The sequence below is a fragment of the Pavona decussata genome, unplaced genomic scaffold (assembly GCF_977016875.1).
Source record: "Pavona decussata unplaced genomic scaffold, jaPavDecu1.1 SCAFFOLD_134, whole genome shotgun sequence".
NCBI lineage: Eukaryota > Metazoa > Cnidaria > Anthozoa > Scleractinia > Agariciidae > Pavona > Pavona decussata.
The window spans coordinates 4,613,355-4,637,692 of NW_028145547.1; the positions used below are offsets into that span (position 1 = coordinate 4,613,355).

At 38.3% G+C, this 24,338-nt stretch overlaps 2 protein-coding genes across 3 annotated transcripts in view; one reads left to right on the top strand and one right to left on the bottom strand.

Moving 5' to 3' along the window:
• Nucleotides 1–477: 477 nt before the first annotated feature.
• LOC146467871 (USP6 N-terminal-like protein) lies at nucleotides 478–23,892 on the bottom strand. Its single transcript, XM_085125429.1, has 15 exons — nucleotides 23,508–23,892; nucleotides 16,807–16,874; nucleotides 16,505–16,590; nucleotides 14,903–14,936; nucleotides 12,387–12,467; nucleotides 10,926–11,030; nucleotides 10,441–10,550; nucleotides 8,992–9,040; nucleotides 7,322–7,387; nucleotides 6,619–6,673; nucleotides 6,181–6,275; nucleotides 6,017–6,082; nucleotides 5,028–5,127; nucleotides 3,749–4,548; nucleotides 478–798 (listed from the first exon to the last, which is right to left on the bottom strand). The coding sequence occupies exons 1-15, from the start codon at nucleotides 23,509–23,511 to the stop codon at nucleotides 661–663; spliced, it is 1,857 nt and encodes a 618-aa protein (XP_084981555.1). The 5' UTR covers nucleotides 23,512–23,892; the 3' UTR covers nucleotides 478–660.
• The window catches only part of LOC146467872 (uncharacterized), a 44,994-nt gene continuing 37,680 nt past the window's right edge, over nucleotides 17,025–24,338 (top strand). For both annotated transcript variants that reach the window (XM_085125427.1, XM_085125428.1), the window contains exon 1: nucleotides 17,025–17,274. The gene's annotated coding sequence lies outside the window, so the exon portion shown is untranslated. The remainder of the gene's footprint in view (nucleotides 17,275–24,338) is intronic.

Consider the following 24,338-nt stretch of genomic DNA (forward strand, 5'->3'; position numbering starts at 1 on the left):
GTGCAGGATCTGAGGAAAACAAGGACTGTTCGCAGTCCACTTCCGTAGGATACCGAAGACTGTTTCCTTGACGTCCTCGGCTTACGGTAAACTGAATATGTCAAAAAGAATTGTTTCGTGCTTAAAATTACGAAGAAGCAAGCTCTCCTCTTGGCCTCTCCATGGCTTCCCTCTACCTTGCCATACATAGATACTGGACGCAAGTGAAGATGTCGAGGAACATATTCTTGTTTCCAAGGAGAGAGCTTCTTCCCAGGTAAAGCATTTTATATCCTTCAAATAAAGACTGTTGCGGCTTGACGAGATTAATAAAAACCCATCTTCAATTTGTCCATTGGCTTCTTAAAAAAGTGGTTCTACCGCGTTCTTAAATGGACATATAGGGGCTGCCAACCCCAATATTGCATGGTCCTAGACACAAAAAATGGGTGCATCGTGACCCTGGGATTGACAATGTTGTTGGGTTCCAGACAGAAGACTTCAGAGTTCCGGTGAACCTCCATCCGGTTGCGCGGTAAGATTCGCGCTATCGACATTCTTGTTCGGGCATGCTCCAACCGAAATAGTTCTTCGGGGATCTAGGGTCCCTTACATTGAAGCCATTCTCTTGTCACGTTGTAACGTTGTTTCATTCCTCACCAATCTAGGGTATGGTTTGGCTCACAGCTCTGTGATGCCGTAAAGATTGGTCTTAGACGCCTCCCACGTGACATTCTGTAGACTGAACTGACTGTTTCGGCTGCTAATACTCGATTGGCTTCCGGTGCCGCTATTGCGCAGACTCCGCCTGTTGGTATTCTGTAGAGAGAGAAAGGACTTCATAAGAAAGTTGTAAATGAAAATAATTACTGTGTTAATCTGGCCAGGGGTAAAATACATATATTATGGGCAAATAATACAAAAACGCGATGAACATATCTACACTAGACGCTGAAACAAAAACCAATGCAAAGGGCGTGTAAATGCCAAACGCGGCAAAACTTGCGAAGACACAATAGGCGTAATGCCATCTCCTGATTGGCCAAAGCAAATGTTTGTTTCCTTTGATTGGTTAAGACACTTTGTTTGAGTTATTGAACCTATCACAGAGCATGTCACATGCAAAACTACACTACCTCAAGGTATACAATGAATGATCAAGTACATCTATAATTACGATGTACACATGAGACAATATAGAAATATATATTTGAGCTGCGCCTCAAAATTTAAAGACCTGGAAGACCACCGCAGTCATGTTAGGAATTACGCTCGCAACTCTTTTCGCAACTGCTGCAAACACAATTCCGATGGTTTTCAATGTCTTCACATCTGCTAAAGATGCAAAACCAAAACAGAGACCAAAAAGAACACCTATGTTTTGAAAGGCATTGAAGACAACCGAGCCAGTAATTGATGAAAAACTAAGACTCGAAGAACAACTGATTAGTAATTAAAAAGTTAAGCTGTCATTTGGGCGGTGAGTGAACGTGCGTGATGTAATTCACTTGCCTTTTGTCTCCTAGCGTGCTTCCAATGTTTATGGTGCCCCAGGACGTGAGGAGTGCAAAGATACCGTGCCACTGAGCATGCGTCCTCAAGTCTGTCAAGAAACTCAAAGGTCCTATGGTGCAGTACGTCCTTCCAAACAGTGAAATTAGTCATGCTGCAATCCTTTAGCTACTTAGCTAAGTATAGAAAAAGTGCTGTTTTGTGAAAGCGCGCAGTTTCCTGCAGTCGCTAAGAGTTTTCTCAGCAAGTGGCATACATCAAACTATCTTACAAAACACAAAAATTCTGGAAAACTTCACTTACAGAACGATATGCTTCCATGGTTATAAAGAAATTGTCGGCTAACAGTTCCTATGCTTTGAAATGTGCCACCAAAATTGTTCAATAGTTACGCTATTACTGGACAGTCACGGCACTTACATTCTCACCCAAAAATTACAAGTTAAAGTTAGCTTTGTTATTAATATTGTTACCAAAGTGAGACGGTCAAAAAGCGAAAATTACCTTTAAAAGTCATGGGTTAAGTCATGGGTTAACCGGGCAACGTTTCTCTGCTTTACCCAGAGACAAGACCTTTTTAATTGTGAAATGTCGCTGGGTACGAGCTTACCGAAATTCTGGTCATACAAGATTCAAACTGGTTATTTAGAATGCAAATTTTGTCTTGTAACCTAGCTGATTTCATTACGTGCCCTGCTTACACTGGAGCAAGCCGTGTGTGACGTATAGAGTAACGCGTGACAGATGGTATCGTCACAGGAAAGACGGTTTGGCAAGAAAGCACGAATGAGAAATTTTAGCTTGGATACTGCAGCACCCTCTAAACATTGGGTAAAAACACTTGCTAGGTTGCACTGATAACGAGTAACTGTGTTAAGACCATTAAGGCTCATTTAATATTTCTCTCTGCACAACAAGACGTTGGAAACGATATTAACAGTTATCATTGCCCTTGCTCAAATCAAGCACAAAAGCCAACTTAATCGTCTACATATACCATTGCTATTACCACTGCGTGTGGGGCATTGGTGTCACGCAATCGTGTCACGTAACGCCCCAGTGTTGCAATATAAATAACAATTTTAAAGTTCTTTCAGTATACTGGAGCTAAGGGATACATTTTGAAAACAATTGTCCTGGAAATGTAACTGGCGTCCATGAATTCTCAAGTTGGATAATTTACAGTTCAACAAGCCCTTAAGCCTTGTTCAAAGTGCACGATTGATTTTGAACATTCCCAGTTAAAAACTCTTCATTAGTTAGACCTTTCTTCTTCCTAGCATAAGGATGGTACAATCAAAGAAGAGTAAACAAAATAATAATAACAAAAAATCAACTCCTATAGAGTGTAATTTTAATCATAAATTTCTTCCTAGAATGAAATTTTTAAGCATTGTAGTCCCAGGTCATTAATTTAGTGTGCTAAGCGTTATTATCCTTACTAAGCTACGTAAACTAACATTTTTCAGTAGAACGAAATGCAACATGCGCCAAATTGCCTAGTTTACCATCTTGCTAAAAATCATTGTAATCACTTGAATATATATTTCTGATAAATCCTAACTTTAATTCATATCGTACACTATAAAATTTAATGCCACATATTAAGCGTGTAACATGACAAGTTCACCTTGTCCTGTAAGATGAGACACTTAAGGCTAAAAACTCTATGTTCAACGTAAAGCGTCTCTTTACCATTTAAGATATAAGAACGAGAGTTGAATATTCAACATTAATTTAAAACTACTAAATACAATTTCTTTCTTTATTACAATAAGGCAAACGTGAAACGCGTAGCGGCCTCGTGAAAACGACGCCGGAAAGACATTCGACCCCCTCATCTATTATCAACGGCATCTAGCCCGAGATTTAGTCAACTTCACCATTCGCGCCGTTCACTCTTTCTTTTCAGGTTTTTTGCGTGACAACTATAGGAACGAGGCCATTTGGCATAATAATGTCAAAGGGCCTACACTCAAATTTCCTTTCTCATTGTTTTGAAGCGAGAGCATCATCGCGATATGCAGCTTTTTCGAAGCGAGCCTAAAGGGTCATTGTTGTCCACGAAACTTTTCAATTCCATTAACTTTTCCTGAAACTGACTATAGCCTCTTTCACTCTAACTGGTAGCTTCTCCCTCTTTTGGGGGTGGGGAAAGGAGAATAGGTAGCTTTTCCCGCCTTTTTTAGGGGTAAGACAACCGCCGCTTTTCACCTTTGTCTTTCTCTGTACACTACTAAACAAAAGTTAAAGTGACCTGGTGTTCTTTAGCATGATGTTTCCAAATGGGCGAACCGCCAGGCTTCGAGGCCATCACAAGTGCATCCACGTCTCCGTTGATTGGTCGAAACGTTGTCATGGTGTTGTACGCACTGTCGGTAACTCTTCGCCTTCGCACGCTTCCGTCAATCGAGCCGTCGGTTGACGAAAGAACGGTTTCGGAGCGAAACACCATTCGGCTGTCCGGAGGCTGGTATTGTAAAGCGTCCACGTTATGTCCATCGCTCTTCCGATGGTCTAACCAGCGAGCATCGTCGTGCACAATGCGCTGATGACTCGTATCCTCTCGGTACCTCGGGGGACTACGCCTCCCGTGAGTTGGATTCCGCTGAATTTCGATAATCGTCGAAACCGATGCTTGGCTTCGGTGTTCCGTCGGAGTGCCGGGATATGTCGAAATCGAGGTCTCGCTCCGGTTTAGAGTAGCCGAAGGCGAATGAGACAAAGTAGTCGGGACTCCGCGAAGAGGAGAAATTTCTGGAGAGGCAGGCGAAGGCGGCCTGTCCATGGGTACGCGGATAATTTTGTCTTTTTCCTTGTTTTTTCTTGCACGTGCAGACGCAGTTTGGTAGACGCCTCGTTTTAGTGATGCACCCGGAGGGAGTGATGGGAATTCCTCCTTCGAAGGCGCTGGAGGGGTATCCAGTCCCAGACGTTTTAACTCGAACATGGTGGCTTGGAGCATATCTACAACTTCATCATCATCATATGGGTACGAGTGCATCTTTTCTTGAAGAAACTGGACCACTTCTTCAAGACCCATCTTGACGAAAATTTCTACGATGCAACACAAAAGACAACGTTAAATTCTCGCTTACCTGCCCTAGAGAGGGGCTACCAACGACGAGGTTAATTATTTTTAACAATCATCGGGACTGAATAATTATTTTAAAATAATTTCAAAAGATCTTGAATAGTATTACAGTCGCTTAGGGGCGTTAAGATAAGAGTGCGAGTATGAGGATGATTAAGAATGTGACTTTCAGCCGCTGAAGTACCCAGTTGCCAGTGGAACAAGTGAAAATCTAAGCGACTGTGACGAGAAGCGTCGTTTGGCGACCCTAATAATGGCTGCGTAGAAATCTAGTGGGGGTGGGGCGGGGAATGATTTTAGGCAGACAAAACTCCACCAGCCCTATCCTATAAAATAAATTATCCCTAACGCAAGAATACTAGAACTTCTCATCAATCTCAAACGTAGATGAAAATATAATTCAAATCTCACGTTTGCAGACAGAAGCAAAACGAATACTTACTTCTGTGCATTTTCATGATGTTGTAAGCCATAGCAGTGAGCAATCTGTCTCCCTCCAGCATAAAGATGTCCCACAATCGCAGTGTTAAGGTAAATGGAGTCTACAAGATACAAAAACATTAACACTTGGAGGATTTACACATCCAATTTACTCTTATTCACAGACAGTGGATGAATACAATAAAGTTAAGTCAGTATTCTGATTACTAGTGAAGTACTGTAAATCCCTTACCAATTCAAAACACTAGCACTTAATTTAAGCACTTTGGGTTTGGTTTACACCATTCCATACGAAGACAAAGCTAAAAACCACTCAAATTCTCAGTGCACAAGAAACAACAAACGCAGCTACATGTACGACATGTACACATGCGCATTGTCCTCCTTATACACATAATTACGTAACACGGCGCCACAAGGAACTGCTGCTGACGACAAGTTTGACCATGGTGAACAATGTTCCTAGCAAGGATTGTTTAAACAAAAACCTTTAAATGATAATTGAGAGATTTACAATCACGTTTATGGCAAATGGCAAAATGATGTCAGATTCGAGTATAAGTTTTCTTGAAAAAAAAAAAAAAAAAAAAAAAAGTACAGCTGCACATAGATGAGAATACAGTGGAACCTCTCCTTACGGACACCTCTATAATACGGACACCTCTCTATTACGGACAGTTCACTTGGTCCCCGAGAGACCGAAATCCATATAAAGCCTACCTTTCTAAAACGGACACCTCTATAACGCGGACACTTATCCCTGTCCCCTTGGTGTCCGTAATAAAGAGGTTCGACTGTACACAATTTTAACGAGAAACTGAAAACAGCGAGTGGCAAATGAAGGATAAACATCAATGGTCATGTGGTCATTTATGCCGTTTGCTGTAAACGTAATTCTAAATGATCTCTCTATTATTCTGAGCGAGCTTTCCATCAATAAATTTCTTTCAAGCATGGGCTAAAACAAGAAAGTCAGATCACCGCACTTACCCGATCAAGAAAACACTGCATAAACCACTTAAGAGTGTAGAGACTAGAATGACATCCTTCGTTTTCCTAATGAAAGAAGAAACAATATGGAGGTGAGGTACAGTACACATCTACACAGAAGTAGCTGTCACCAAACACACCCCAAACTTAAATTACCAACTTACCAAATTCTTAAAAAGTCTTGACAGCAATTTCTTCAAAATCTTATCATGGTGTTCTTGAAATCGAAGCAGCTTCGGAAAGCCAGGTACAAAAAAGCCTGGAAAAGAAATGTACAAACAAGATTACCCAAGGCAAAACTGCTGACGGTTGTTCCTTAAACATTACAATGTCATTTTTATATCCTACAACTGTGTCTAGCCGTCAGCACAAATACCAATAAAGTGCTATCTGCTTCTTAAAACTGGGTTTAAATTGAGCCTGTTGTATGGCACATAATCCACGACAAGTCAAGGTGGCTATGTGTGGCAGAACAAAGGCTCAATACTATTCTTACATGTACATGTATACTGCACCATTGGCAACAAACAACCTCAGACTGACATGCAACTAGTTGCTTTAAAAAGAAATAATACAGGCGTCTTTGTTGCACTTGTACGTACCATGCATTGCATGCTTCTTGTCTGTGAGAAGTGCCGACAATGCCCAAAAAGCATCCTAAGAGAAGGAAAGAAAGACGGAAATTCATTGTTTTAATGTACATGTACATTTATAAGCATACAACTACACAAGGCCATGAATAAAAACAATGTAAAGCAGAATATTCATGGTTCAACATTCTTCAACATTATTTTGTTGAGTAACGTCTCCTAAATAACCTCTAGATTTGTTGGGCCCACGACACTTGGCAATTGCTGCTGCCATTCAACTTGTCAAATATTGAAAAGAATAGAGCCTGGATCTATCCCATTCAAAGGCAACTCAACCTGTTGAATGGCCCACAGCCATATTTCAACATTTTGAATGATGTTAATTTTTAATGAGAATGCCAACTTCACTGTACAAGAAATAGTGATTTACAGAGGGGTCCTCTTAACATGGTATAATGCACTTCTCAACTCATGTTGAAAAGCAGTCGCAAGCAATAAATGTTGAACTGTGTGCAAGTGTCAGTGGCTTCAGCTTATAACTTGTGCAATCATTCAGCCATTAGTAGTTGGATTGATCATCGATAAAAATCAGTTACTAGACAATCACAAGGTGGACTCATTGCAAGTTTCGAATTTTAGAAGCACCTGTACCAGACACTGAAACATTTACACCCAATAATGATATTGTACACATGCATGTAAAGGCAAGGCTCACCTCTTCATTGAGGTACATTAGAAGCAGAGCTGCTATCCCACTCATGCCCTGACAGTATCCTACCTCCTAAAGGTGAACAGCAATAAAAGGTTTAAGAAATGAGAAACCACAACTGTGTAGGACTAAACGACTGGAAAAAAATCAGGTTTGAACAGGATTCCAACCCATGCCCATTGTTATACCAGTGTAGCGCTCTGCCAAATGAGATATCAAGCGAATTGGGAGCCGGTGACTCTGTGACTTTGAAATATACCCATGGTACATGTAGATGAACAAACAGAGGAAAATATATCATTGACATGTCATATATGCTTGAACCATGGATCTCAAACTCATTCATAATTTTATTCATGAAGAGAAAACGAAGGAAATCACTACCATGAAGGAAGTTTGGAAAAGTGGGGTAAATTATCATAAAAGTTAATTTGGTGAAGTTTTACTTCGAATTTCTCCAAGGATTATTAATGGTTTGAGAAGCTATACATCACAAACACTTGAAAGGCTGGTTTCCAAACACCTCAAAGTTGATTTAAAAAACATGTCTGCGCCTCGTTTTTTCAAACCAATTCTTGGTGTTTGGAAATATGCTCATGTTTGATATTATGTGAAAGAACTATTTTACATGTAAATGAATTGTGTATGGTTTCTCGTTTAATGATACTTCTTCATCTGTAGTTCAAATACATGACATTTTCATATTTTTCACTTTCAATACAAAGTCTGAAGAATAATTCCAAATGATAAAACACCAAAAACTGGAGACATGGGACAAAATCTGAACCTTATCAAGTGACTTTAATGTGCAACTACATCTGTCTGTAAAATTCAACAGTGACCAATGGCCAATGGGCGATTCCAGAAAATATCCATACCATACCACGGACGGCTTTTAGGATTTCCGAAGGGGAGGGGGGTTCACGATTATGGAATTCTGAGGGCATGGGGGGGTATTTACAATTGGATATCCGAAGGCACTGGTGAATTCCACAGGTGGGATTTCTGGGGTAGAAAGTGTAGAGTGAGTTCTTTGAAAACGCTATTGTAGAGGACTTTTGTAGTTTGTAAATAAAATTATCCACGAACGTATGACCACGGAAGCAGAAGACAAGCATCGATAGATCTTCCGATAGATCATGATACATTTCATGTACACTACATGACGCAACAAGACTCAACGGTATATTTATCGGCTGAAAGATTTTAACTGTCTGAATTTGAGCTATTCTACTTTGTAAACGTCAAAACAGCACAAGAAAACAAAGAGGAGTAAAACTGCTGTAAATTGTGTTTATTATTATAGCCAAATTCGGACTTAAAAAGAAGTTTTCACAGCCTGGCCACTAGCGGTAGGTTTTTCTTGTCGCTGAAGAGTAAAGCTCGTCACCTAGCACCACTAGATCACAGCCCTGAGGAGGCATAAATTCATGTTCGTTTGTTCATATAGGCGTTGCTAAGTCGAAAATGTACTTCCCAGAAAACCTGGAAATTCTGAAGGGGAGGGGGGGGGGGTTAACGATTATGGAATTCTGTGGGCATGGGGGGGGTACCGCATTTTGGAATTTCCGAAGGCAAGGGGGGTTTAAAATATGGAAGCCGTCCGTTGTTGGGTATGGATATTTTCTGGAATTGCCCAATGGAGTATGTGAAGAAGTTAGGTAACTTTAACTTACCACATTATACATTGAGTAGGCTGCAAGAACATGAAACAGGGCTTGTTGTCTAAAAGTTGAAAAAGACATGAATTGAGTTTAATACAAGACTGCTCTGTTTAACATTCTCTACTTACAGTTTATAATTTATTAACCAATTAATATGCAAAATAGTAACCAGTAATAGTTTTCTTTTTTCATTTTTTTTTCTGCAACAACACAACATGTATGTGATCAAATGTACAGGTTTTAGAGAACAAGGGAAATAATAACCTGAAGATAAACCATCTTGATGTACATACGTACCCTGTATATGCATGCATGTATGTATGTATGTATGTATGGAGAATTTACAAAACTTGCACATTAATACATGTTAATGTAAGTCATGGCCTACAGGGACAGCAGGTGATTGAACATAAGGCAAGCTACACGTACAATAATTTTTATTAACAAAAAGGAATTTCAGGGGCACATCCAGAGTGGTTCTTCATCTACTGTCTCCTGCAGATATCATGATACATTGTACAAAGTAACTAACCCGAATGTTCAACCAACAAGGACATGTTGAATTATTACACATTATTATAATTATGTAGAACAATTTGCATGAGAATTTACAAAATTTGTATTGCAACACACCCTGTATTGTAGCCTAAAGGGCTAAATAATAATTGAATACAAGACTGTCTACAAATAAGCAACTAAACACTGCATAATTCTGAAGAACAAACAGCCTCTCATTCAACTAGGACACATTGGGTCAGTTATTAAAAGGCAGTTTGGACGGTGTTTAACAAAACCCCGTTCTAAGCCATTTTCAATAAGTTATTATGCGAACAATCATATCTAAACATTGTCTGCTGCTGATGGTAATAAGAAGACTTGCATCCCAGTCTAGAAAACTATTTATCTACTAAAAATAGACCACTTATAGACAGATTTAGAGGCTTACTGATTGTCTTAAGCCACAGCCTAAGTTGGATGTCTGTTTGAATAACTGGCCCATTATGTACATACATGTACTATAAGAACTTAACGGAGAGCAGTGGGCACAAAGAAATTATTTACAAAATTTGCATGTTAATTAAATTGCCAGTAACTTTGAAAGGGCAAACAGATGATTGAACACAAAGCTGTCTACGATTTAAAGAAACTGGTGTTGCTGCTATTATCAAACACTGCACATTTCCAAACAACCAAAATGCTCAACCAACAACGGCACATTATTATACTATAAAAAAATTAATAAATGGAGAGCAGTATGTGTGCACAAAGAAGTTACAAAATTTGCATCTTTAGTTAATAATTAAAAATTGCCTGTGGCTTTAAAGGGGCAAACAAATGATCGAACAAAAGGCTTTGTACAAATTAAAGGAACTAGAGTTGGTGTTGTCATCAAAAACTGTACATTTCTAAACAACAAAAAGAAATTAAAACATTCACTGCTGATACAAGAAATAAACTTACTTGATTCCATATCGGTCTCTGAACATGATGTGATCTCGGTACGTTCTGTTGACATCAAGGTCAATCTGCCTGATGTCTGGTGACTGAGTTCTGGCAATTCTTTTCATGGACTAGAAAATAAAGTAACTCTTACAAATCAACACCTCAATAACATTTTTGTCTAAGTACTAATGCGTCGACCTAAATGTACATACAGTAAATGGCAATAACTAAACAATAAGCAAAGCAGCAAGCTATTTATTATAAATAAGGTGTAGAAGAAGCTTGTAACTTAAAACAATTTTACTACTTGGTGCCTGAACTGATAAATAGTGCCCAGGCACTGGAAATAAGCTTACAATGCAATAGATGTCATACATGCCTAGAAACAAGTACAGATACATGTAACAACTTTAGCCTTAGTATTGTAGGCAACAATGATGTTATAAATGACATTGCACTAATTTATTAAAATTCAATTTCCAAAAAATAGTTAAAAATATTACCTCATATACTGTACTTTTGTTTGGAATTTTATCAACTCCAAGGAGTTTCTTCCACGTCTCTCCTCTCATTGAGTTTGGTATTCCCTTGTAGACCCGTCTTCTTAGCTAAAAGAAAACAAGGTTTTAATATGTACACTGGCTGCTATTTACCTTATATTTATTAGTTATTATTTACATGTACATGTACTTTATATATTTTTATCTACAGTACTATTACTTCTTTAAGTCAACCTTGTCTGTGATCTCAAAGCATTACCGTTTCTTGTGTTTGGATATGTATGTGTGGTGGTTTAATTTCTTTTTGTGGGTTAACATTTTTTGAAACCAGTTTTATTCTTATTTTCCTTTGTGCAGTATTCATAACCATAATCTGAGACAAAGGGGGATAAAAATCATGAAACTGATTTGAAAGTTTTTAAACCAAAGCAACCTTTGAACCCCAACATTTGCATTAGTTTAAGTCAGTGTACATGTAGAATAATAACAATTTAATCTACATTGCCACAATGTACACATAGGGTTAGACTCTAAACAAACCACATCAATAGAAAAGTAAAACAAAAAATTTACATGTAGTTGTACCGGGATGAGATCACTGGACAGGTGGATAGCCACCATAAAAAAAAAAAAAAAATGAAAATAATAATTTAAAAAATTGTAAATCTGATGCCTCAAACACCGCTTACCTGTATTTGTCAGACGAGCGCAACTGTCAGAGCTAATCACTTTAACAAAGGGCTCTGACAAACTACAGGCTGAATCTCTTTCTGTACATAGGTCAATTTAACTTCCCAATACTGTTCATACTAATAATAAAATTTCCATGTTCTAATGCACTGTACAAGCATGCATCTACATTTTACTCTTACACATGTAAACAGTCAACCTCTACATCTCCAAGGTGGACAGATGGAGCTGGTCCCAAACCTTGCATTAAAGATGGACATTAGAAATACATGTAAACTATAAAGTTCAACATGTACAGTGTTAAGCAGCTACACTTAAGGGAGGGGCCTACCCTCCCTTTCATGTCAAAGAGTGTACAGTAAAGCCTGGAAGGCTGTAATCCTTGTAAAGTTTTCCCATTTTTGTTTTGTCCCCCTCCCCCCTTCCCCCACTTAACATGGAACTATGACATTGCCACATAATGATTACCACAAACAGCACATTGTGTTAGGACAGAGCTAAACTGGGTTTCAGTAAACAGACATTGCTTATATACAGACAGTGTATATTATAATTGTTGTTATTTAAAGCTCAGGGTTCATTTTATCCAATGGATCAAGCAGTATCAAACGTGTTACTCTTATTTAATGCACACGTTGTCCAACGTACAATAAATTAATTTTCATCTGCTGGAGGAAGACTCGTCATTGGAAGCTGTACATGTAGCTTCTTTGCTCACCAAGGGCTTGTGGTTTATGCAAGGTAAAAAATTGAATGAAAAAATTTTTATATTACCTTCTCTCCACGTATATATTTGTCCCAGTTCTTAGTCATCTTTACCCACTTCTGAATCCTCTCCCTCTCTAAAGTCAGAAGCTGTTTGATCAAGAAATAAAATAATGTAAAACTTTTAACTACATGTACATGTACATGTACAATAATAAAAATTTTTGTTATTATCATGCAATTTTCAAGCTGAGCTAAGTAATAATCATTATTATTAAAAAGTGGATCATTGTACTGTATAATGCAATTCCAAGGATTTGATTGGCTTAGCGGCCACGGTAAAACATACATGTATATATGAGCCATTTTGCCATGCTCAAGAAACAAGAAATAGAGACCATAGACCTTTATCACACTGCAGCCATGTTGAGTCTCAGGAGAATAAAAAGCTTTGTTTTTGCACGGTAAGCTTCGCACTGAATTCGCGTCTGGCGGAGGCTTGCCATGCAAAAACAAAGCTTTTTATTCCCCCGTTTTATTCCTCCCTCTGTCACTGAACAGGCCTTATAGAGGACCATGCAGCGTGCAAAGAAAGTCGTGTCCGATAGCCCGGGGCTAGTGGATTTTGCGATCGGGCTTCTGACCATCACTTGCCCGACGGGCAAGTGAAGTTTTTTGGGAATTAAAATTAAAAAATTACTGTAAGACATACTTTTTTTAACTTCGAGGTAGATTTATGTGAACCGAAAGCCGTTTTTCCAGCTGATCTCACAAAGGGAAATCTTTTGAAAAAAGTATTGCATTACATGTACATTTCATGCCTGACATATCTAAATGCGTTACATTTTTCCTTCTTAGTCTTGTCCACGCAATTTTCAAGCAAAAATAATTTGAAATATGAGTTACTCTTGCTAAATAAGAATTATTTCGAAGAAAGCTAGTTGTCTGTATTTATTATGCTTCATTATTCAATGAACATACCAAAAAGGCTTTGATCCTGTGCTCAGGTAAATTCAGTTTCGTTCATGGTTTTTGCATTGTCACGTGCATTTCAATAAATTCTACACGGTATGTAGTAAACAGTTGATGATAATTTATCGATCACGTCCTGTTGCTTTCCCATAAACTATCAGATGTAAATTGCGAAAATGAAACAATTTTGTTTCCTTTGAAACCTTTATCAAAGCTGTCAAGATCTAAAAATGTTCATTTCGCCAGAAATTTGCATAATTTTGTTTATGACAGCACTGATGCGTGACATGGCACTTTGCGCTTCGCGTGAAGCCAAACTTTTTTTCAGAAAACCAATCTACTTGATGTAATACTTTTGTATGAGAAGCAAAAATATGATGAAAGATATCAAGTTTTATGCAAAAAGTTATGATCAGCAGTGAACTTTTCAGTTAATAGAAGTGCTTCTTTCAGTTGAAGACATTTTCTGGCAGCAAAATGTTCGATCAAGTTCTGACTGCGCTGTTGTCGGCAGCTTTCCTCGTTGTTGCGTTAGCGTGTCTAGTGGGAATTTGTTTAGTTTCAAACTAGTTTTTCTCAGAAGATGTGCATAGATTAATTGGGGATGCACAATCTGCGAGGCAGCGAGGCATGCGTGTGAGGCACTCAGGTTAGCCAAAAAAACACTCCGGTTAGCCTGAAGAGCACTCCGGTTAACCTAAATAGTACTAAGGTTAGGTTAAATAGCTCCCCGGTTAGCTTAACGGTTAGCAGTTTACATGTATGTTGGGGTTGTTCATGCCTCACATGCCTTGCAAGTCTGCCTCGCATGCCTCGCTGGCTCGCATATTGTATACACTTGATTAATTCCAAATTGCAAGATGTATGTTAGTCATCCACATGTTACATGTGCTGAGATTCACACATATTCATCACTTGTTTCTTCATGAGACCTTTTTTTTTAGTATCTGGCTCATGTATGCTCTAATGATTACAAAATGTAATGAGACTTTGAACAGCTAGGAATACAGCTTCTAGTTAATTTACATGTAGAAATTAGAGGTTAACTAGTCAGTTAGATGTGTTATATTGTGTTTAGGAAAAACAATTGCAAGTTTTTTGGAACTTCTTCCTGCTTGTTTCACCTTAATTCTTTACTCCATCATTTAATTACCAGTTGACATTTATAACGAAAGAACGACAAAGGCATTCACAACCAAAAATTCAGAGTTAATCATTGTGCCAATGTGTTAAGTTTCTTACCAGGCCAACTTTTACCGTTAATTAAAGGTTTCGTTAAATTATGGTGGAATATCAATTATTAATAAAGCATCTAACTAATTAACTAGTCCTGTAATTAATAGTTATCTAATTGGTGAATAAATTAATACTACTTTAGCGTCTTGTGATTTTTTTTTTCAGGCTAGTTAAAATGACTTTCGGGCTAGTACATGCTAGCCACAGCTTGCCCAAAGGACAAGCTGTAAAGCTGACTTTCTTTGCACCCTGACCATATTACAGTGCTCTGGTGGAATCACAGCAAATGCACAGAATACATAGATGTAACTGCTAACTCAAGCTTCATATATATGTACATGAACTGGAAACTAAAACAACCCAGTAAACAGATTTACCTTGTCATCTCGGTCTTCATTTAGCTGGTTTTTGCTGAAAAAAAAAAAAAAACAAACAAACAAATAAATGGGGCATTAACGCCTATGACGCAAATGGAGGTTGGGTGCCCTGGAGCCAGGGGGCTGGTAACGCCAACCCTAACCCAGGTAGGTAGAACACCCCATAAGCTTGCCCTACCCACAATCCAGCTACAAGCTCCGCCCGAAACCCAGCCCCAACCCTAGCACCCATCACACTGAGACTAGAAGTGGAAAAATAATAAGTAAATAAGACATAGAACTAACCCTAACCCTTACCCAACCCTAACACCAATCCCAAACAATAACAAACTTATACTACCGGGAGGGAAGGGAGGGAAAGGAAAGCCCTACAAAATGCAATAAACCAACCACGCCACAAAAAATGCTAAGTAGAGTAAAAATTCCAAGCACAGCAAAGGAGCACGCCTAAACCGCAAGAGAATACCGCTGGCCACGCAACTGCCCATGGACCTGAACCAGGCCTAAACAGTAATGCAACAACAAACACCCAAATGCTAAGGTGCCACCAGTGCCCAAACTATACGCCAATAAAAGCTAACACCACGCAATGCCACCAGGGAGCAAACTTGCTCCAAGTCGTAAGTTAAATTACAATCCTAATAATTCTAATAATCCTATTGAAATAGTACAATGTGAGTACAGACAAATAGATTCAAACTTTTCTTGGGGCAAAAAGCAACCGAAAATAACCCTAACAACATATCAAAGCTTCTTTCATGAATGAAACCTTCATCATACACTGTACCAGCACATGAATAATACCAGTACAGTTGAACCTCCAGTAGGCGACCACCCCTAATGTCAAGGATATGTGGTCACTTACGGGAGGTGGTTTTCTTAGACTGCCTGATTTAGGAGCAAACAGAGCAAACAGTTAACGGCATTTTTGCAATGTTACATTTCAAGTGCAAAACATCTACAACTTTCGCGTTTGTTTGTTTGTTTGTTACATGATCCAGTTGATGTTCCTTACCACCACAATTTTTCTGTTGAGTAATACAAGGTTGAGAGAGTCATCACCGGTCATGCATGCTATTTACAAGATAAGAGAGTTTCTTTCCTACAATGGATTCAACCTGATTAAAATTTATTTCAGTGTACACTATAGTGCTTGGGTATGTTATCAATTTCTGCCCGTGAGAGATACAGCAGATTGTGTGTCAAGTGGCCGCCTACGGGAAGTTAAAAACAATTGAAAATTTTAAACAGTCATCTCTAAAAGTGGTCGCTTACAAGAGGTGGTCGCTTACGAGAGGTGGTCGACTACGAGAGATTCCATCTATAGTGATTTGACTTGAAAACTTTTGGTATTTTTGAAAAGTGATCATTAATGAGAGGTGGTCGTAAAGGGAGGTTTGACTGTAATTCAAAATACATGTACATCCAATTTATGAAAACTCTCACCAAACTCTAGAGCTTAAAGGAGAAAATTGCAAATTATTAAATTTGCTTTGTTTTGTATCAATTTATTGTGTAGTGGGTGAGCCAGGTTGTCAGATATTGAATGCAAAAAATGTAAAAAAGGTTGAAAGTACCGAGTGCACGTGTACATGCACTTACTGGAGAAATCCATATCTATCAGTCACTTTGTAAACAAAAAAGTTTGCATCCTCCCAGTCATCAATCTCAGCATTCTCATCGTATCCCTTAAAATACAAAATCACAAATTCATTATTAACATTTAGGAGGTACGGTGTAAGCAACAGATCATGCATGGTATCTAAACACAAGGCAATAATTATTACATTTCACGAACAAGTACTGCCTTGAATGGCAAAGAAAGATGAAAACTTGTGATCAACTGAGAATGTTTTACACTGTACATATGGCTATGCATGTACACAAACATGAAGAGAACTTACTCTGTCATATTTTGTCACAATGTGATGTCTTGTTTTCTCATAATCTTCATCAATTTCAGAGGAAAAGCCTAAAGCATAAAATAAGCCTTGCCTTTAGCTTAGTAACTAACTGAATGAAACAAAAAATGCCTTATCACAAGACACCATACAAATACTATACACACAAACAGCACATGAACATGTACACTGCATATAACATTTTTTTTTAGGCCCAATGTCAGGGTTGTCGCTAAGCGCCGGCTGCCGGCGAAATTCGCCGGCTGGAAAAGAGGTCATCGCCGGCTGAATTTTGGGTGGCAAGCACTCGGTTAAAAGGCCAATGAACAGTTCTTTAGTTACCCACAAGCAATTGTTCGATTTAGAATAACATATTTTAAGTGAAAAGGTTGAATAAACTCCTGACTACCTTTAGTATCGATGCCATAAAGTAATTGAAATAAAGTCTTGTTTTGAGAACTTGTTTACCGTGTCCTCTCTCCGTTTTCTGCGTCCGCCATCTTGTCAACACGAAGCTTGGTAGCCCCCGCATTCAAGGCGTTGCGAAAGATTGGGAACGAGTTTGTTACCAGGTATTTGTGTCAGATTGGAGAAAGAAGAAGTCTTTCTCTGTAGCATGACAGAGAAAAAGAACACGAAGGAACTTCTTCGTAATGTTTTAATACATGTTTATGCTCATGAATAGCAAGAAGAACTGGGCAAACGGAGGAACAACTAAACAAACCAGCAACGTAAACAGTCTGCCGAGTGCTCGAGGGGCGAAAACGAACGAACGAGAAACCGAGTGAACGAACCCGCGAAACTGGATGAACAGCTGAACGGCCGAGTGGACAGCTCTTTTGTTTGCTGTTCTAAGCTTTTATAAGAATCGATTTTCTGATATTCTAGTGCAAACTTAAAAGCACTTATCTTTTCGGAACGAATGGAAAGCGATGTAGCTTTCGTTCTCATTACTTTAATGTTAAGTAAATGTTGAAAATCTTACGCACGTATTTTCATTTTTAATGTTAGAGTATACACGGCATTCATGAAAAACGGGTTTTAGTTAGATTAGATTAGTTGTAGTTAGGTTTTGAATTTTGTTTAGGAGAGTTAGGTTATTTCTAATTTTTCTACTCCTGATGGATTTTACCGTGTTTAAATAAAGAACTATTCAAGATCTGGTGAGCTCACCAAAACGAGAATTAAGAAAACAGCATAGCTTGACGAACTGAAGTAAAACAAAGCACTGTCTGCTCAGAAGCCAGGTCTGTCATTCTCCTTAGGGGCACAGTGAACAGACCTGGTAGAGCGTTCAAGGAACGCCAAACAACGAAAACCACACGAAGGAAATATGGAAACGTCAAAGCGAGGGAGAAAATTTTGAATAAATTCAGGGTGAATCTCTGTACCACACGTTTCAAACTGCGGCACCACAGCTGACCTTCTCTTTAATGGTTGTTTCTTTTTGCATAAAAGAGCCCCTAGATTTCACCAGAGTGCACTAAATTGAATTAAAATTTTCAAAATTTCCTGGGGAGGCCCCCCAGACCCCCCCCAATGGGAGGGGGCGACCCCCTCCCATACCTACCCCTCCGTCGGCTACGCCGACGGCAGAAGGCACTTCGCGCGTTCTTTAGCCGGCTCAATTTCTCAGCTAACCGGCAGACAAATTTCTTTGCTACAACCCTGCAATGTGTTGATGGGACCTCTGAGAAATGTCCCCCAAGCCACAAAAAGAAACAATCAGGTCATTACCAATCAATGGAAACTCTTGGCAAGAGATACAAAGTTCCATGCAATTATCATAAGCATGCTGGATCTACTTGGTGGCTTTAAATAGAATTTGAGATTTGATTCAATTGCAGCTGTGTAAATAACAGGTGAAAAAAAGAAAAGAAAATATGGAAAATAAAAATCCAGTTGCCATGGAATGACAAGTACAACAGGGTTACACTCAGTCATAAATTACACTTTGGGGAAGGCAGTTCTGTTCAAGCAAATTAGCCACTCATGAAAAAGAAAGTCTCCCACTCTTTTATGTCATTTTAAAACTCTAAGTACACTGTAGACGGCCATCATCACTGTGGTTGCTCCCATAACGGCTGGCTACATGTACATGTATCTTTAATGCAGTTGCTGGTTGATGAACTAATGACAGCCATGCATGTCCAGCTGAAATCATGAATTTCACCCTTCAAGACCAAAAATGTCTCAGGTTGAAAGAGGCTGGTTGGGGGGGGGGGGGGGGGGGTTGCCTGGAGCTTGACTGTTGGAAGGGAGTCACACCGTTCCCTCTACCCCTCCCCCCCCCAAAAAAAAAAAACCTCCCAGTGTACATGTTCTGTAAAAACAGTTGTAAGCAAAAATTCAGTAACAAAAAAGTAATGAAAAAGAGCAATGGAAGGAGAGGGTCCCACATTTCTGAGCCTGAGGATCTAGATTGGTCATTCAGGGCTTTCAATAAAGGTTCTTTCAGCTTTATTGGCAAATTAATTAATAAGTGACCCTGATTACAAAATTTTCTTATGTAAACTTAACTAATGTATACAGAGTACATGTACATGTATAAAAATAATCAATTCTTCCAAATCAACAGTTACAGTAAGTCCCCCCCTCAAAAAATAAATAATTCAATCTTCTACAAACAGTAAAATAAGAATACATGTACAGTTACCATGATATGTAAAACTGATAAGGTTTATTCCATACAAGAGATCTTTGCTAACTATGTACAATGAAATGGTCAGTAAGTGTTAATTTTAGTTTTATAAAATATCTTTGACAGAAGTACATTGTGTAACATCTCATTCTTTATATGATTTATTTACATTTAAGTAACATGTAAAATGCTTTGAACTACTAAGTAGATACACTGTATCATATGCAGGGCTAAACAAAAATAATAAATTTCCCCTAATTAGCTATATACATGTACCAAGTTAACACTTCAACTGCAACTTTTAATTAAAAACAATTTCAAAAATCAATTGCAATACTGGATGAACATAATTAAAGACACATTGGTTTATTAACTGCTGTGGTAATCAAATACAAACCAAGTCATAACAATAAAGCACCAGTGCATACATGCAGGTGTTACATGAAGGTAAATCAATAAATTAACACAAACATAATTAGCACTAGTCAAATTTGACACATTCAAGTGTCCTCATGTAGGTAATTCCATATATATTTAGCACAAACATAATTAGCACTAGTTAAATTTGACACATTCAAGTGTCCTCATGTAGGTAAATCCATAAATATTTAGCACAAACATAATTAGCACTAGTTAAATTTGACACATTCAAGTGTCCTCATGTAGGTAAATCCATAATTTAGCACAAACATAATCAGTACTTGTTAAATTTGACACATTCAATTTGATTGTCCCATGTAGGTAAATCCATACTTTAGAACAAACAAAATTAGCACAAGTTAAAATTGACACATTCGAGTGTCCTCATGTTGGTAAACCATAAATATTTAGCACAAAGATAATTAGTACTAGTTAGTTAAATTTGGCACGGTTCCAATGTTAAGAACAGAGACAAAATTAGAAGGATTTGTATAGAGTCATCGGGGCATAACAGCTAATATCTCACCCCCAAATTGCAATAAGATGCTGATTTTTGGCAAGTAGGCATTTTTCATCATTCTCTTACACTAACAAATCCCATAATTTCAACAATTCAAATATCTGAGACATCACACTTTAGGACTCTGTAATACAACTTGCAAAATTTGCTCTAAGAGTGTGAGTTCTAAATCGGGAAACACCCCAAACTTGGCGATGCACTTGGAACGAAAGCACAACATTTTGCTTTCTGTGCCATGATTATTTATGGAACAGTCATATAAACAAACGAAGCGAGATACATGTATGACGGGGATGAAACATTTTATAATGGTAATTGAACTGAATGGAGTGCAATTTAGTCTGAAATCATACTCGTGATTTCAAAAATCGAACGAGCGTGCAGCGCAAGTTTGATTTGAAATCACAAGTATGATTTCAGACCAAGATTGCATGACACAAAGTTCAATTACCACTTTATTACACCTGTTTTATTGTCAATATTAATATTCTATTTTTGTTACTTCATTTCCAGTTTGATGCTCTAAAGAAAGGATGTGATTTAGAGCAAAAAAGGTGCAATTTGGGAATAAATCGCATTGTTGAGAGCCAATCAGATTGCAAGGATTACCAGTGATTTCAAAACGGGTGTAATAAATGTACATATCGTATCGAGGTAAAGCTGAATTGCTTGACCTCTATGTGTATACATTTATATAAAATCACTGACTTCTGAACATAGCAATAGAAACCGTTTTATTTAATTTTGCAAATACAATCATGCAAAGAAATCTGTGTATACATACAATTTGTAATGATAACAGACATCCTCAGAACTAATTGTCAATTAGCACGAATCACATGAAAATTTGTGGTGTGTATGACAAGTTGAGAGCTTTTTGGGCAAACTCTGACAGTGCTACATGACTGTACTTTGTTCAGAGGGCCACCATTTTAGATTAATATTATTAACTTTGAACTACTAGAGGGCTAACACTGTAGTCCTGACAAAAAGATTATTTACTGTGCAGCTATCTGGTGGACTCAGTGGTGAATGCCAATGGGGCTGACAAGGGTTTCATTATTATTAAGATTTTGAACAGGTGAACAAGAGGTTGGTGCACCTGGGCAGGTTAGTTAACTTGGATAAGGCCTTTTTATTGACAAAGTTGGTTGAGATGTCAAATGTAAAGTTGTGTCCACAGATGGTCACTTTACTTGGTGCCCGACCCTGAATGAAACCCCTGGGCTGGTCCCCTTCCCTTATTTTTAGATGGAAACTGAGGCCTGCAAGGATGAGACACCAAGATACTTCATTTCATGAAGGTCTGGATTCGCCACTACGACTGGTAAAATAAAGACCACATTTTGCTTTCTCAATTCTCAGATGAGAACCAAGGCATGCAGGGCTGAAACAAGAAACTTCATTTAACGAAGGTTTGAATCTCTGCCACTGAGACTGGTCAACACATCTTTCTCTCTTAATTTTCAGATGGATAAGCCACTGAGACTGGTCAACACTGACATTAATTTTTTCTTTGATTTTATTCTAATGAAAAAGTTCTACTTCCCACAGAAAAAATCAGCCAGTGCATGGAAGGCTTAAGAAAGAAAGTTACTTACAAGAGCAGGTTGCACAGAGAGCTTCTGCATTCAGGTTGATATCAAAGTGGAACTACAAGAAATGCTGAGCAGCCAACAGAAATAACTATGTAACTCATGCCCTTTGGCACACTGACTGCCGTTGAATGACAAAAATGCCAGACAAAAGTCAGTGATTGACTCAAAGCTATATATACTGTCTGGTGACTGATTATGAACAACACATCACATCAATGATTAGATTTCATGCCAGAAAAATGTGAAGGCTAAACCAATGTTGTAATATTGTGTTGTGTTGTGAAATGAGTGTAGCTCTGTTAAACAAAAATTAATGTGATGTGCTAATTGAGCATAGTCTCAGGCAAGAAAACCACAATAATTTGGAAAAGCATCCATAATTTATGCCAGACAAATATTGAATTAAACCAATTCTTGTCAGTTAGCCAGTGACTGAAATGGTTTTCTACTACATGTAATTAGGGGAATAATATTAGTAATCACTTACTAGGTAAGAAAGCACTTCTCAGACATTTACACTTGTATATGAATTCAAGGGGTATGATGTCACCAAATACATGTCTAGCAGATTATAAGTACACTAAAAAGTGAAAGGAAATTCCTTTGGAGGATTATTCCTAAAAACAATATTAATTTAACACAAGATGAACAGTTGATTTCATATTTTCATCACCAATACTTAAGTCATGAAAGGCCATTTAAAAGCTTCCCTCGCTCAAAAACAAGAAGTTAGAAACAAGAGGTGGGAATTTAACAGAACGTCATCCGTGCTATCTGAAATCAAATCCTCAAGGTAATTTTATCAGCTGCGATGAATATAGCAAAAACAATTAAAGTCAAAAGCGACACGAAAAATTCTACAAAGTTCCAATCGAATCGATAGACAATTTCGACATGTTCATGCATTTACCAACTTGATTCCTGAAAAGGCAGAAAACAAACGAGGGTAGCAGAAGAGGGAAGAAGGAAGAAAGTAGCTTTCTTATATTGAGAACATCAAAACCGAGTTGAAAGGTTTCAGTTCGCGATATCCGGCAATGTTCACGTGGACCTTTCGGACACATTATTTAAGCACATTAGTAAGATGGCTGTTTACAATGATTTCATCAACCAAGTGGTGCGAAACGCAAACAAAATGTGTCTAGCTTGGCAAATTTATCAATTTATTTTGCCACTACCAAAGGATTAACACAAGAGCTGCCATAATATTTTGAGTAGAATTTCAGGCATTTTCTTATTGACCAAGAAATTTTGACACCTTTGAACACGAGAAAACAAAGTTACGTATTTGCTCAAATCGTTACGTTAGCTTCAGCCAACTCGAGGCCTCAAACAATAGACGAAGAGATAAGCTTGATATGATGCTGAAATACTAATGTTAACAACACATAAAAGCGCACTTGCGAATTCTTCCGCCTTCTGAATTCTAATCACAAAGTCACCTTTTCATGTAGAGTGGATGTTTTCAACAATAAGCTCATAGCACCGATCGACATGATAAGTGAACATTCACAGACTAACTTACTCATTTTGTTGATCTTGGGTTATATTCACAAACTCCAGATGTTTCTGCGACGTAGTTGCGGGTCCACGCACACAAATTACGATCATAAGGCTCCTGTTTATGCGTAGATCAACCAGTTTCCTGTATCATGCGAACCGTAGTAGGGAGTTGTACAACAGCACGCAGCAACATCAACACTCCACCGGGAAATTAGCCACGTATCCGGCGCAATCGATGCCTAATAGCAAGCTACGAACAAGACAATCTCAGTAGAAATCAATATCTTGGCATATGGAGCATCTTTAAGCCAAGAAACTCATCCACGAGTTGTAAATATCAAGGAGAAACCTCCCCCTTGTTCGCCATAAATTTCAATGTATCTGCATTGCAAGTGCATCCTACTCGAACCAAATGCGCATGACATTGCCATGTCGCCTCGTTCTCGTGGGAGAATTCGCCTCCCTGCCAGTGGTACCCAGTGTAGAGGAAAAGTAACAGGAAACAAATTCAGGCAAAGTAAGCCGGGTGCGCCGGAAAAAAAAAACTTCTACGTCCCCCAAACAGAGTAATCGTCAGCAATTAACTTTTGAACTTATAAGTTATTTGGTAGAATAATTTTGGATCAAATTCGGATAAAAACATTTTGGATGAAAACATTTTCCCACTAATCATAGGGTGAAATAGGTAGGTCTAATTCAGTTTACGTACCCCACTCCAGGCATGTTTATTTAACAATTATTCCACGAGCACTTGTTGGATATGAGATGATAGATAGCCAACGAGGCGCGTAGCGCCGAGTTGGCTATAATCATCTCATATCCAACAAGCGCAAGTGGAATAATTTTTTTTAAT